This window comes from Haematobia irritans, chromosome 4 (genome assembly GCF_050003625.1).
Source record: "Haematobia irritans isolate KBUSLIRL chromosome 4, ASM5000362v1, whole genome shotgun sequence".
In the NCBI taxonomy this organism is placed as follows: Eukaryota; Metazoa; Arthropoda; class Insecta; order Diptera; family Muscidae; genus Haematobia; species Haematobia irritans.
The window spans coordinates 26,353,338-26,369,776 of NC_134400.1; the positions used below are offsets into that span (position 1 = coordinate 26,353,338).

The 16,439-nt window shown below is 33.0% G+C and overlaps 1 protein-coding gene across 2 annotated transcripts in view; it reads right to left on the reverse strand.

Moving 5' to 3' along the window:
• Positions 1-16,439, reverse strand: part of Ac76E (adenylate cyclase type 2 Ac76E) — a 327,480-nt gene that overhangs the window by 42,257 nt on the left and 268,784 nt on the right. For both annotated transcript variants that reach the window (XM_075305180.1, XM_075305179.1), the window contains exon 9: positions 13,072-13,199. In XM_075305180.1, the coding sequence (XP_075161295.1) occupies positions 13,072-13,199 (128 nt within the window). The remainder of the gene's footprint in view (positions 1-13,071; positions 13,200-16,439) is intronic.

Here is a 16,439-nt window from a genome sequence, read left to right on the forward strand (position 1 = left end):
TCTATAAAAATAAAATCTTGACAAAATATTGTATAGTAATAAAATTTTGATAAAATTTTCTATACTAATAAAATTTTCACCAAATTTTCTATAGTAATAAAATTTTGGTAGATAATTTTTGGTATCGGCTATATCTAACTATAGACCGATATGGAGAAATGTTGGCATGGTTGTTAGCGGCCATATACTAGCGCAATGTACCAAATTTCACCACGTACCAAATTTCAACCGGATCGGGTGAATTTTGCTCTTCCAAGGGGCTCCGGAGTTTAAATCTGGGGATCGGTTTATATGAGGGCTATATATAAGTATGAACCGATGTGGGCCAATTTCTGCATGGTTCTTAGAGACCATATACTAACACCACGTACCAAATTTCAGACGGATCGGATGAAATTTGCTTCTCTTAGAGCCTCCGCAAGCCAAATCTGGGGATCGGTTTATATGGGGGCTATATATAATTATGGACCGATGTGGACCAATTTTTGCTTGCTTATTAGATACTATATACTAACACCATGTACCAAATTTCAGCCGGATCGGATGAAATTTGCTTCTCTTAGAGGCTCCGCAAGCCAACATTTCTCCATATATAGTCCCCATATAAACCGATCCGTAAATTGGGCTTGTGGAGCCTCTAAGAGAAGCAAATTTCATCCGATCCGGCTGAAATTTAGTACATGGTGTAAGTATATGGTCTCTAATAAATATGCAATAATTGGTCCACATTGCTCATTAATTATATATAGCCCCCATATAAACCGATCCCCCGATTTGGTTTGAGGAGCCTCTAAGAGAAGCAAATTTCACCCGATCAGGCTGAAATTTGGTACATGGTTCAAGTATATGGTCTCTAACAACCATGCAAAAATTGGTTCATATCGGTCCATAATTATATATAGTCCCCATATAAACGTATCCGCAAATTGGGCTTGTGGAGCCTTTAAGAGAAGAAAATTTCATCCGATCCGGCTGAAATTTAGTACATGGTGTTAGTATATAGTATCTAATAAGCAAGCAAAAATTGGTCCACATCGGTCCATAATTATATATAGCCCCCATATAAACCGATCCCCAGATTTGGCTTGCGGAGGCTCTAAGGGAAGCAAATTTCATCCGATCCGTCTGAAATTTGGTACATGGAGTCAGCATATGATCACTAACAACCATGTAAAAAGTGGTCCACATCGGTCCATAATTATATATAGCCCCCATATAAACCGATCCCCCGATTTGGCTTGCGGAGCTTCTAAGAGAAGCAAATTTCATCCGATCAGGCTAAAATTTGGTACGTGGTGTTAGTATATGGTCTATAAGAACCATGCAGAAATTGGTCCACATCGGTTCATAATTATATATAGCCCTCATATAAACCGATCCCCAGATTTAAACTCCGGAGCCCCTTGGAAGAGCAAAATTCACCCGATCCGCTTGAAATTTTGTACGTGGTGAAATTTGGTACATTGCGCTAGTATATGGCCGCTGACAACAATGCAGGAATTGGTCTATATCGGTCCATAATGATATGTAGCCCCCATATAAACCGATCCCAAGATTTGAACTCCGTAGCCCCTTGGAAGAGCAAAATTCACCCGATCCGGTTGAAATTTGGTACGTGGTAAAATTTGGTGCAGTGCGCTAGTATGTGGCCGCTAACTTGCCATCGGCAAGTGTTACCGCAACCCTAGTAATTCGATTGTGGATGACAGTCTTCAGTAGAAGTTTCTACGCAATCCATGGTGGAGGGTACATAAGCTTCGGCCTGGCCGAACTTACGGCCGTATATACTTGTTTTATGTTAAGACTTTCTTTAATTTTTGTTCATTTTGAATTTTATGAGTATCAGTCACATCTTTTTGAATTCTCGTCAGAATAACTACAATTTATTTTTGTAAATATTCATGTTTCGATTCATTTATATTTTCCCAGCAAAATTGAACTAAATTACATCCTCTCATAGAAGGAAAAATGAACTAAAAGTAAAGAAGAACATCATTGGCGCCAAATCATGACCATCACTAGTTCATTCTTACTATTTATGGGAATCGTACGAAACTGTTCTATACCCAGCAAAAAAAGCGTCGCCAACAAAGTAGTGAACATGTTCTTTTTGGATCCCGAAGTGGGGCAAAATTGAATTTAATATGGGCTTGTCAAAGGACGGATGTCTACCATTTAAACAGCTGAATTTGAATCACTTTTTAGGGTGTGATCTGAATTCAGTGTTTTGGATGTTAATTAAAAAATTTTGTGATATTTTGCCAAATAAATAATTTCTATAATTTTTTATAATTTTTAATGGATTCTAACGCTTGTTTGAAACATTTGACCTCAAATATTTTTTGAAAAAATTCGCAATTTTTCTAGATTTAGTATTTTTTTTTGACAAATTTTGAATAATTTGTCCCAGATTATTAATTTTACTCTGCTTTTAATCTATTTGAAACAAAAAAAGTTAAGATTACCCATTAAAATTTTGAAGAAAAAACTAGTATATACGGCAGTAAGTTCGGCCAGGCCGAATTTTATGTACCCTCCACCATGGATTGCATATAAACTTGTACTAAAGACTGTCATCCACAATCGAATTACTTGGGTTTCGGTAACACGTGCCGATGGCAAGGTATCTTAAAACTTCTTAACACCGTCTCCTCAATTGTAAGTTAGTCCATACGGGGTATATATTAAACAAAAAAAAAAGCCGATTAACGGCCATTTTCATGTAGCCCCGTTAGGCGTTAACTGCCAGTTAACAGAAATTAAATTGCAAATATCTTCTCTCCCGTTAACTTTAACAAAAATTTTCAGCAGTTAAGTTCCTAACTGGCATATGGAATATATACGCAAGATGACAGATACGCTCATAATGCGGCTTAAAAGTTCGTAAGCTAACATAGCACTAACGGAGCTTCATGAAAATGGGGGTAAATACGTATATAATTCAGTTTGACAAAATTTTCTATAGAAATAAAATGTTGATAACATTTTCTACAGCAATAACATTTTGACAAAATTTTCTATACAAATAAAATTTTGACAAAATTTTCTATACAAATAAAATTTTGACAACATTTTCTATACAAATAAAATTTTGACAAAATTTTCTATACAAATAAAATTTTGACAAAATTTTCTATACAAATAAAATTTTGACAAAATTTTCTATACAAATAAAATTTTGACAAAATTTTCTAGACAAATAAAATCTTGAAAAAAATTTGTATAGCAATAAATTTTTGACAAAATTTTCTATAGAACTAAAATTTTGGCAAAATTGTCTATAAAAATAAAATCTTGACAAAATATTGTATAGTAACAAAATTTTGACAAAATTTTCTATAAAAATAAAATCTTGACAAAATATTGTATAGTAATAAAATTTTGATAAAATTTTCTATACTAATAAAATTTTCACCAAATTTTCTATAGTAATAAAATTTTGGTAGATAATTTTTGGTATCGGCTATATCTAACTATAGACCGATATGGAGAAATGTTGGCATGGTTGTTAGCGGCCATATACTAGCGCAATGTACCAAATTTCACCACGTACCAAATTTCAACCGGATCGGGTGAATTTTGCTCTTCCAAGGGGCTCCGGAGTTTAAATCTGGGGATCGGTTTATATGAGGGCTATATATAAGTATGAACCGATGTGGGCCAATTTCTGCATGGTTCTTAGAGACCATATACTAACACCACGTACCAAATTTCAGACGGATCGGATGAAATTTGCTTCTCTTAGAGCCTCCGCAAGCCAAATCTGGGGATCGGTTTATATGGGGGCTATATATAATTATGGACCGATGTGGACCAATTTTTGCTTGCTTATTAGATACTATATACTAACACCATGTACCAAATTTCAGCCGGATCGGATGAAATTTGCTTCTCTTAGAGGCTCCGCAAGCCAACATTTCTCCATATATAGTCCCCATATAAACCGATCCGTAAATTGGGCTTGTGGAGCCTCTAAGAGAAGCAAATTTCATCCGATCCGGCTGAAATTTAGTACATGGTGTAAGTATATGGTCTCTAATAAATATGCAATAATTGGTCCACATTGCTCATTAATTATATATAGCCCCCATATAAACCGATCCCCCGATTTGGTTTGAGGAGCCTCTAAGAGAAGCAAATTTCACCCGATCAGGCTGAAATTTGGTACATGGTTCAAGTATATGGTCTCTAACAACCATGCAAAAATTGGTTCATATCGGTCCATAATTATATATAGTCCCCATATAAACGTATCCGCAAATTGGGCTTGTGGAGCCTTTAAGAGAAGAAAATTTCATCCGATCCGGCTGAAATTTAGTACATTGTGTTAGTATATAGTATCTAATAAGCAAGCAAAAATTGGTCCACATCATTCCATAATTATATATAGCCCCCATATAAACCGATCCCCAGATTTGGCTTGCGGAGGCTCTAAGGGAAGCAAATTTCATCCGATCCGTCTGAAATTTGGTACATGGAGTCAGCATATGATCACTAACAACCATGTAAAAAGTGGTCCACATCGGTCCATAATTATATATAGCCCCCATATAAACCGATCCCCCGATTTGGCTTGCGGAGCTTCTAAGAGAAGCAAATTTCATCCGATCAGGCTAAAATTTGGTACGTGGTGTTAGTATATGGTCTATAAGAACCATGCAGAAATTGGTCCACATCGGTTCATAATTATATATAGCCCTCATATAAACCGATCCCCAGATTTAAACTCCGGAGCCCCTTGGAAGAGCAAAATTCACCCGATCCGCTTGAAATTTTGTACGTGGTGAAATTTGGTACATTGCGCTAGTATATGGCCGCTAACAACAATGCAGGAATTGGTCTATATCGGTCCATAATGATATGTAGCCCCCATATAAACCGATCCCAAGATTTGAACTCCGTAGCCCCTTGGAAGAGCAAAATTCACCCGATCCGGTTGAAATTTGGTACGTGGTAAAATTTGGTGCAGTGCGCTAGTATGTGGCCGCTAACTTGCCATCGGCAAGTGTTACCGCAACCCTAGTAATTCGATTGTGGATGACAGTCTTCAGTAGAAGTTTCTACGCAATCCATGGTGGAGGGTACATAAGCTTCGGCCTGGCCGAACTTACGGCCGTATATACTTGTTTTATGTTAAGACTTTCTTTAATTTTTGTTCATTTTGAATTTTATGAGTATCAGTCACATCTTTTTGAATTCTCGTCAGAATAACTACAATTTATTTTTGTAAATATTCATGTTTCGATTCATTTATATTTTCCCAGCAAAATTGAACTAAATTACATCCTCTCATAGAAGGAAAAATGAACTAAAAGTAAAGAAGAACATCATTGGCGCCAAATCATGACCATCACTAGTTCATTCTTACTATTTATGGGAATCGTACGAAACTGTTCTATACCTTTAGCCCATAATTAACTTGTGTGTACGGCCATTGAACTTTATACCCACGTTTAGTTCATAAAATGTTTGAGACATACTTAAAAAAAAGTAAGATTTTATTAGGCTGTGGAAAATTTCGAAAAATATAATAAAATTTAACTACTAGCAAATAATTTTTTTCCAATAAAAATAAATTAAATTTACCTTTAGTTTAACGGAATTACGGAATTTTTTTCTGTGTACAAACGGAATGACAAAGTTAGTATACCTCCCGTTAAGAGAACCTGTTATGTTAACTGGCAAAATATTGTTTCTGTTAATGAAAAAATTTCTTTTCTTTGAAACAATAACATCTTAGATGCGGTTATCAATCGTATCAATTATATTATTTGGTTTATCAAATTAGATTCTAACACTTATCTTTAGCCTCTGCAGGTGGGATCAATTCCATGGTCTCTCTTTTCCCATCGATAATATTTTCAATTTCAATTTACAACGCAAAACAATTGAAAATAAATTTTTAAATTTATTAAATTAAATTAAATTGCAAATATCTTCTCTCCCGTTAACTTTAACAAAAATTTTCAGCAGTTAAGTTCCTAACTGGCATATGGAATATATACGCAAGATGACAGATACGCTCATAATGCGGCTTAAAAGTTCGTAAGCTAACATAGCACTAACGGAGCTTCATGAAAATGGGGGTAAATACGTATATAATTCAGTTTGACAAAATTTTCTATAGAAATAAAATGTTGATAACATTTTCTACAGCAATAACATTTTGACAAAATTTTCTATACAAATAAAATTTTGACAAAATTTTCTATACAAATAAAATTTTGACAACATTTTCTATACAAATAAAATTTTGACAAAATTTTCTATACAAATAAAATTTTGACAAAATTTTCTATACAAATAAAATTTTGACAAAATTTTCTATACAAATAAAATTTTGACAAAATTTTCTAGACAAATAAAATCTTGAAAAAAATTTGTATAGCAATAAATTTTTGACAAAATTTTCTATAGAACTAAAATTTTGGCAAAATTGTCTATAAAAATAAAATCTTGACAAAATATTGTATAGTAACAAAATTTTGACAAAATTTTCTATAAAAATAAAATCTTGACAAAATATTGTATAGTAATAAAATTTTGATAAAATTTTCTATACTAATAAAATTTTCACCAAATTTTCTATAGTAATAAAATTTTGGTAGATAATTTTTGGTATCGGCTATATCTAACTATAGACCGATATGGAGAAATGTTGGCATGGTTGTTAGCGGCCATATACTAGCGCAATGTACCAAATTTCACCACGTACCAAATTTCAACCGGATCGGGTGAATTTTGCTCTTCCAAGGGGCTCCGGAGTTTAAATCTGGGGATCGGTTTATATGAGGGCTATATATAAGTATGAACCGATGTGGGCCAATTTCTGCATGGTTCTTAGAGACCATATACTAACACCACGTACCAAATTTCAGACGGATCGGATGAAATTTGCTTCTCTTAGAGCCTCCGCAAGCCAAATCTGGGGATCGGTTTATATGGGGGCTATATATAATTATGGACCGATGTGGACCAATTTTTGCTTGCTTATTAGATACTATATACTAACACCATGTACCAAATTTCAGCCGGATCGGATGAAATTTGCTTCTCTTAGAGGCTCCGCAAGCCAACATTTCTCCATATATAGTCCCCATATAAACCGATCCGTAAATTGGGCTTGTGGAGCCTCTAAGAGAAGCAAATTTCATCCGATCCGGCTGAAATTTAGTACATGGTGTAAGTATATGGTCTCTAATAAATATGCAATAATTGGTCCACATTGCTCATTAATTATATATAGCCCCCATATAAACCGATCCCCCGATTTGGTTTGAGGAGCCTCTAAGAGAAGCAAATTTCACCCGATCAGGCTGAAATTTGGTACATGGTTCAAGTATATGGTCTCTAACAACCATGCAAAAATTGGTTCATATCGGTCCATAATTATATATAGTCCCCATATAAACGTATCCGCAAATTGGGCTTGTGGAGCCTTTAAGAGAAGAAAATTTCATCCGATCCGGCTGAAATTTAGTACATGGTGTTAGTATATAGTATCTAATAAGCAAGCAAAAATTGGTCCACATCGGTCCATAATTATATATAGCCCCCATATAAACCGATCCCCAGATTTGGCTTGCGGAGGCTCTAAGGGAAGCAAATTTCATCCGATCCGTCTGAAATTTGGTACATGGAGTCAGCATATGATCACTAACAACCATGTAAAAAGTGGTCCACATCGGTCCATAATTATATATAGCCCCCATATAAACCGATCCCCCGATTTGGCTTGCGGAGCTTCTAAGAGAAGCAAATTTCATCCGATCAGGCTAAAATTTGGTACGTGGTGTTAGTATATGGTCTATAAGAACCATGCAGAAATTGGTCCACATCGGTTCATAATTATATATAGCCCTCATATAAACCGATCCCCAGATTTAAACTCCGGAGCCCCTTGGAAGAGCAAAATTCACCCGATCCGCTTGAAATTTTGTACGTGGTGAAATTTGGTACATTGCGCTAGTATATGGCCGCTGACAACAATGCAGGAATTGGTCTATATCGGTCCATAATGATATGTAGCCCCCATATAAACCGATCCCAAGATTTGAACTCCGTAGCCCCTTGGAAGAGCAAAATTCACCCGATCCGGTTGAAATTTGGTACGTGGTAAAATTTGGTGCAGTGCGCTAGTATGTGGCCGCTAACTTGCCATCGGCAAGTGTTACCGCAACCCTAGTAATTCGATTGTGGATGACAGTCTTCAGTAGAAGTTTCTACGCAATCCATGGTGGAGGGTACATAAGCTTCGGCCTGGCCGAACTTACGGCCGTATATACTTGTTTTATGTTAAGACTTTCTTTAATTTTTGTTCATTTTGAATTTTATGAGTATCAGTCACATCTTTTTGAATTCTCGTCAGAATAACTACAATTTATTTTTGTAAATATTCATGTTTCGATTCATTTATATTTTCCCAGCAAAATTGAACTAAATTACATCCTCTCATAGAAGGAAAAATGAACTAAAAGTAAAGAAGAACATCATTGGCGCCAAATCATGACCATCACTAGTTCATTCTTACTATTTATGGGAATCGTACGAAACTGTTCTATACCCAGCAAAAAAAGCGTCGCCAACAAAGTAGTGAACATGTTCTTTTTGGATCCCGAAGTGGGGCAAAATTGAATTTAATATGGGCTTGTCAAAGGACGGATGTCTACCATTTAAACAGCTGAATTTGAATCACTTTTTAGGGTGTGATCTGAATTCAGTGTTTTGGATGTTAATTAAAAAATTTTGTGATATTTTGCCAAATAAATAATTTCTATAATTTTTTATAATTTTTAATGGATTCTAACGCTTGTTTGAAACATTTGACCTCAAATATTTTTTGAAAAAATTCGCAATTTTTCTAGATTTAGTATTTTTTTTTGACAAATTTTGAATAATTTGTCCCAGATTATTAATTTTACTCTGCTTTTAATCTATTTGAAACAAAAAAAGTTAAGATTACCCATTAAAATTTTGAAGAAAAAACTAGTATATACGGCAGTAAGTTCGGCCAGGCCGAATTTTATGTACCCTCCACCATGGATTGCATATAAACTTGTACTAAAGACTGTCATCCACAATCGAATTACTTGGGTTTCGGTAACACGTGCCGATGGCAAGGTATCTTAAAACTTCTTAACACCGTCTCCTCAATTGTAAGTTAGTCCATACGGGGTATATATTAAACAAAAAAAAAAGCCGATTAACGGCCATTTTCATGTAGCCCCGTTAGGCGTTAACTGCCAGTTAACAGAAATTAAATTGCAAATATCTTCTCTCCCGTTAACTTTAACAAAAATTTTCAGCAGTTAAGTTCCTAACTGGCATATGGAATATATACGCAAGATGACAGATACGCTCATAATGCGGCTTAAAAGTTCGTAAGCTAACATAGCACTAACGGAGCTTCATGAAAATGGGGGTAAATACGTATATAATTCAGTTTGACAAAATTTTCTATAGAAATAAAATGTTGATAACATTTTCTACAGCAATAACATTTTGACAAAATTTTCTATACAAATAAAATTTTGACAAAATTTTCTATACAAATAAAATTTTGACAACATTTTCTATACAAATAAAATTTTGACAAAATTTTCTATACAAATAAAATTTTGACAAAATTTTCTATACAAATAAAATTTTGACAAAATTTTCTATACAAATAAAATTTTGACAAAATTTTCTAGACAAATAAAATCTTGAAAAAAATTTGTATAGCAATAAATTTTTGACAAAATTTTCTATAGAACTAAAATTTTGGCAAAATTGTCTATAAAAATAAAATCTTGACAAAATATTGTATAGTAACAAAATTTTGACAAAATTTTCTATAAAAATAAAATCTTGACAAAATATTGTATAGTAATAAAATTTTGATAAAATTTTCTATACTAATAAAATTTTCACCAAATTTTCTATAGTAATAAAATTTTGGTAGATAATTTTTGGTATCGGCTATATCTAACTATAGACCGATATGGAGAAATGTTGGCATGGTTGTTAGCGGCCATATACTAGCGCAATGTACCAAATTTCACCACGTACCAAATTTCAACCGGATCGGGTGAATTTTGCTCTTCCAAGGGGCTCCGGAGTTTAAATCTGGGGATCGGTTTATATGAGGGCTATATATAAGTATGAACCGATGTGGGCCAATTTCTGCATGGTTCTTAGAGACCATATACTAACACCACGTACCAAATTTCAGACGGATCGGATGAAATTTGCTTCTCTTAGAGCCTCCGCAAGCCAAATCTGGGGATCGGTTTATATGGGGGCTATATATAATTATGGACCGATGTGGACCAATTTTTGCTTGCTTATTAGATACTATATACTAACACCATGTACCAAATTTCAGCCGGATCGGATGAAATTTGCTTCTCTTAGAGGCTCCGCAAGCCAACATTTCTCCATATATAGTCCCCATATAAACCGATCCGTAAATTGGGCTTGTGGAGCCTCTAAGAGAAGCAAATTTCATCCGATCCGGCTGAAATTTAGTACATGGTGTAAGTATATGGTCTCTAATAAATATGCAATAATTGGTCCACATTGCTCATTAATTATATATAGCCCCCATATAAACCGATCCCCCGATTTGGTTTGAGGAGCCTCTAAGAGAAGCAAATTTCACCCGATCAGGCTGAAATTTGGTACATGGTTCAAGTATATGGTCTCTAACAACCATGCAAAAATTGGTTCATATCGGTCCATAATTATATATAGTCCCCATATAAACGTATCCGCAAATTGGGCTTGTGGAGCCTTTAAGAGAAGAAAATTTCATCCGATCCGGCTGAAATTTAGTACATTGTGTTAGTATATAGTATCTAATAAGCAAGCAAAAATTGGTCCACATCATTCCATAATTATATATAGCCCCCATATAAACCGATCCCCAGATTTGGCTTGCGGAGGCTCTAAGGGAAGCAAATTTCATCCGATCCGTCTGAAATTTGGTACATGGAGTCAGCATATGATCACTAACAACCATGTAAAAAGTGGTCCACATCGGTCCATAATTATATATAGCCCCCATATAAACCGATCCCCCGATTTGGCTTGCGGAGCTTCTAAGAGAAGCAAATTTCATCCGATCAGGCTAAAATTTGGTACGTGGTGTTAGTATATGGTCTATAAGAACCATGCAGAAATTGGTCCACATCGGTTCATAATTATATATAGCCCTCATATAAACCGATCCCCAGATTTAAACTCCGGAGCCCCTTGGAAGAGCAAAATTCACCCGATCCGCTTGAAATTTTGTACGTGGTGAAATTTGGTACATTGCGCTAGTATATGGCCGCTAACAACAATGCAGGAATTGGTCTATATCGGTCCATAATGATATGTAGCCCCCATATAAACCGATCCCAAGATTTGAACTCCGTAGCCCCTTGGAAGAGCAAAATTCACCCGATCCGGTTGAAATTTGGTACGTGGTAAAATTTGGTGCAGTGCGCTAGTATGTGGCCGCTAACTTGCCATCGGCAAGTGTTACCGCAACCCTAGTAATTCGATTGTGGATGACAGTCTTCAGTAGAAGTTTCTACGCAATCCATGGTGGAGGGTACATAAGCTTCGGCCTGGCCGAACTTACGGCCGTATATACTTGTTTTATGTTAAGACTTTCTTTAATTTTTGTTCATTTTGAATTTTATGAGTATCAGTCACATCTTTTTGAATTCTCGTCAGAATAACTACAATTTATTTTTGTAAATATTCATGTTTCGATTCATTTATATTTTCCCAGCAAAATTGAACTAAATTACATCCTCTCATAGAAGGAAAAATGAACTAAAAGTAAAGAAGAACATCATTGGCGCCAAATCATGACCATCACTAGTTCATTCTTACTATTTATGGGAATCGTACGAAACTGTTCTATACCTTTAGCCCATAATTAACTTGTGTGTACGGCCATTGAACTTTATACCCACGTTTAGTTCATAAAATGTTTGAGACATACTTAAAAAAAAGTAAGATTTTATTAGGCTGTGGAAAATTTCGAAAAATATAATAAAATTTAACTACTAGCAAATAATTTTTTTCCAATAAAAATAAATTAAATTTACCTTTAGTTTAACGGAATTACGGAATTTTTTTCTGTGTACAAACGGAATGACAAAGTTAGTATACCTCCCGTTAAGAGAACCTGTTATGTTAACTGGCAAAATATTGTTTCTGTTAATGAAAAAATTTCTTTTCTTTGAAACAATAACATCTTAGATGCGGTTATCAATCGTATCAATTATATTATTTGGTTTATCAAATTAGATTCTAACACTTATCTTTAGCCTCTGCAGGTGGGATCAATTCCATGGTCTCTCTTTTCCCATCGATAATATTTTCAATTTCAATTTACAACGCAAAACAATTGAAAATAAATTTTTAAAACTAATCCCAAGATTTGACAAAGTCTTAAATATTTATGTTCATCACCAGCATAGACTTAAAATACGTAAATCCTTAAAATGTAAATAAATAATAAGTCAAGTGGAAATCCTATATGGACTTTACGGATATGAATTAAACTGGGATTTCTTTATCAAGACATGAGAAAGTCATGTACATTTGATTGAGAACCACAGGGTTTGTAAGTTTACTCTCATGTATGTGTGTGAGTTAACATTAACACCTGTAAATATTTAAACATGCGTTTGTTTTATCTTCATCCTTCTGCTTAGGATTGTATGCCTTGTTGTTGTTATGGTTTTAATCAATGTCCTGTCATTGATCAGAATATAGACCATGTAACCGGGTACAAACGATTAGTGTGTGTGTGTACATATATGTGTGTTTTTATGTCCTTGTTGTCTGTCGACAACAAATATGTTAGACCTGTCTATCTATATGTCTGCCTGCCAGGATTCAATAACAATTTGTTTACATTTGCTAAGTACACCAATGCCATTGACACACACACAACACACGCATTTGATTCATGTTCTTATACCTTCACATGTAAACATTAGGTTTCAAATGTTTACATTTTAGTATAAAGCAATCTTAGTTGGTATATTCTCAATTTAGCTTTCACATCGAATGGTGAACTACACTTACCTTATGGCATCAATCATTTGAAGTCCCATATTGACACAATTCGAAGCATGTTGTGGTCTTGAGATGGGCAGGCCAGAGACACAATAATAACAGTCGCCCAAAATTTTTATACGCAAACAGTGATTTTCCTGAAAATATTTCAATTGAAAATGTAAGAAATTTTTTCACAACTTTTCTGTCAAAGAATAATTAAAGAAAGTGACAAAATTTAGATATACAGACAAAACTTTCTACAGAAATAAAAATTTGACAACAGTTTCTATAAAAATAAAATTTTGACAAAATTTTCTATTGAAAAAAAAAAAAATTTTTGAAAATTTTTTCTGAGGAAATAATATTTTGACAAAAATTTTTATAAACAAAAATTCTTGAGAAAATTTTCTATAGAAATAAAATCTTGACAAAATTTTCTATAAAGCTAAAATTTTGAGAACATTTTCTATACAAATAAAAATAAGAAAATTTTCTATAGAATTAAATTTTGATAAAATTTTCTATAGAATTAAAATTTTGATGACATTTTCTTTAGAAATAAAATTTTGATAAAATTTTCTATAGAAATAAAATTTTGACAAAATATTCTATAGAAATAAAATTTGACAAAATTTTCTATAGAAATAAAATGTTGACAAAATTTTCTATAGAAATAAAATTTGAAATATTTTCCATACAAATAAAATTTTGACAAAATTTTCTATAGAAATAAAATTTTGGCAATATTTTCTAAGAAAAACAAATTTTAATAAAATTTTCTATAGAAATAAAATTTTGACTAAATTTCATATAGAAATAACATTTTGACAACATTTTCAATAGAAATAAAATTTTGATAAAATTTTCTAAAGAAAAACAAATTTTAACAAAATTTTCTATTGAAATAAAATTTTGACAAATTTTTCTATAGAAATAAAATGTTGACAAAATTCTTTATAGAAATAACATTTTGGCAAAATTGTCTTAAGAAATAAAATTTTGAGAAAATTTTCTAAAGAAACAAAAGTTTTGACAAAAATATTTATAGAAATAAAATTTTGACAAAATTTTCTATAGAAAAACAAACTTAATTTAATTTTAGGAATAAAATTTTGATAAATTTCCATACAAATAAAATTTTGACAAAATTTTCTATAGAAATAAAATTTTGACTAAATTTCATATAGAAATAATATTTTGACAACATTTTCTATAGAAATAAATTTTTTGATAAATTTTCCATACAAATAAAATTTTGACAACATTTTCTATAGAAATAAAATGTGGGGAAAATTTTCTTTAGAAATAAAATTTCGGGAAAATTTTCTATAGAAAAACAAATTTTAACAAAATTTTCTATAGAAATAACATTTTGACAAAATTTTCTATAGAAATAAAATTTTGACTAATGGCGATTTCGATTGGGGAAAAAGGTGCAACATTCTCAAAATTGATTGCAAAATATGAACGACATTGTCATCGATTTTGGATCCGGTATCCCTCACAATATTATGAATTAACAATAACTTTGGATTGGCACTATCATTTGGGCGGGGAGCCACCGTGGTGCAATGGTTAGCATGCCCGCCTTGCATACACAAGGTCGTGGGTTCGATTCCTGCTACGACCGAACACCAAAAAGTTTTTCAGCGGTGGATTATCCCACCTCAGTAATGCTGGTGACATTTCTGAGGGTTTCAAAGCTTCTCTAAGTGGTTTCACTAGAATGTGGAACGCCGTTCGGACTCGGCTATAAAAAGGAGGTCCCTTGTCATTGAGTTTAACATGGAATCGGGCAGCACTCAGTGATAAGAGAGAAGTTCACCACTGTGGTATCACAATGGACTGAATAGTCTAAGTGAGCCTGATACATCGGGCTGCCACATAACCTAAACCTAAACCTAAACCTATCATTTGGGCGAAAATATAATGATGGAAAAAGTAGTGCAACACCAAGGCAACATATTTTTTGCGAAACGAAAACGCCCTAAGTTTTCTATAGAAATAACATTTGGAGAAAATTATCAATGGAAATAAAATTTTGGCAAAATTGTCTAAAGAAATAAAATTTTGAGAAAAATTTCTATAGAAATAAAATTTTGACAAAATTTTTTATAGAAACAAAATTTTGACAAAATTTTCAATAGAAAAACAAATTTTAACAAAAATTTCTACAGAAATAAAATTTTGACTAAATTTTCTATAGAAATAAAATGTTGACAAAATTCTTTATAGAAATAAAATTTTAACAAAATTTTCTATAGAAATAAAATTTTGAGAAAATTATCAATGGAAATAAAATTTTGAGAAAAATTTCGATAGAAATAAAATTTTGACAAACTTTTTTATAGAAACAAAATTTTGACAAAATTTTCTATAGAAAAACAAATTTTAACAAAATTGTCTAAAGAAATAAAATTTTGAGAAAAATTTCTAGAGAAAAAAAATTTTGACAAGATTATTTATAGAAATAAAATTTTGACAAAATTTTCTATAGAAAAACAAATTTAATTTAATTTTAGAAATAAATTTTCTATACAAATAAAATTTTGACAAAATTTTCTATAGATATAAAATTTTAACTAAATTTCATATAGAAATAAAATTTTGACACAATTTGTTATAGAAACAAAATTTTGACAAAATTTTCTATAGAAAAGCAAATTCTAGGAATAAAATTTTGATAAATTTTTCAACCATATCGGATGAATTTTGCTTCTCCAAAAGGCGCCGGAGGTCAAATCTGGGTATCGGTTTATATGGGATCTATATATAATTATGGACCGATATCGACCAATTTTTGCATGGGTGTTTGAGGCCATATATTAACATCACGTACCAAATTTCAACTGAATCAGATGAATTTTGGTCTTCCAAGAGGCTCCGGAGGTCAAATCTGGTGATCGGTTTGTATGGGGGCTATATGTAATTATGGACCGATATGGACCAATTTTTGCATGGTTGTTAGAGACCATATACTAACACCATGTACCAAATTTAAGTCGGATCGGATGAAATTTGCTTCTCTTAGAGGCTCCGCAAGCCAAATCGGGGGATCGGTTTATATGGGGGCTATATATACTTATGGACCGATGTGAACCAATTTTTGCATGGTTGTTAGAGACCATATACTAACACCATGTACCAAATTTCAGCCGGATCGGATGAAAATTGTTGCTCTTAGAGGCTCTGCAAGCCAAATCTGGGGATCGGTTTATATGGGGGCTATATATAATTATGAACCGATGTGGACCTATTTTTGCATGGTTGTTAGAGACCATATAGTAACACCATGTACCAAATTTCAGCCGGATCGGATGAAATTTGCTTCTCTTAGAGCAATCGCAAGCTAAATTTGGGGGTCCGTTTATATGGGGGCTATACGTAAAAGTGGA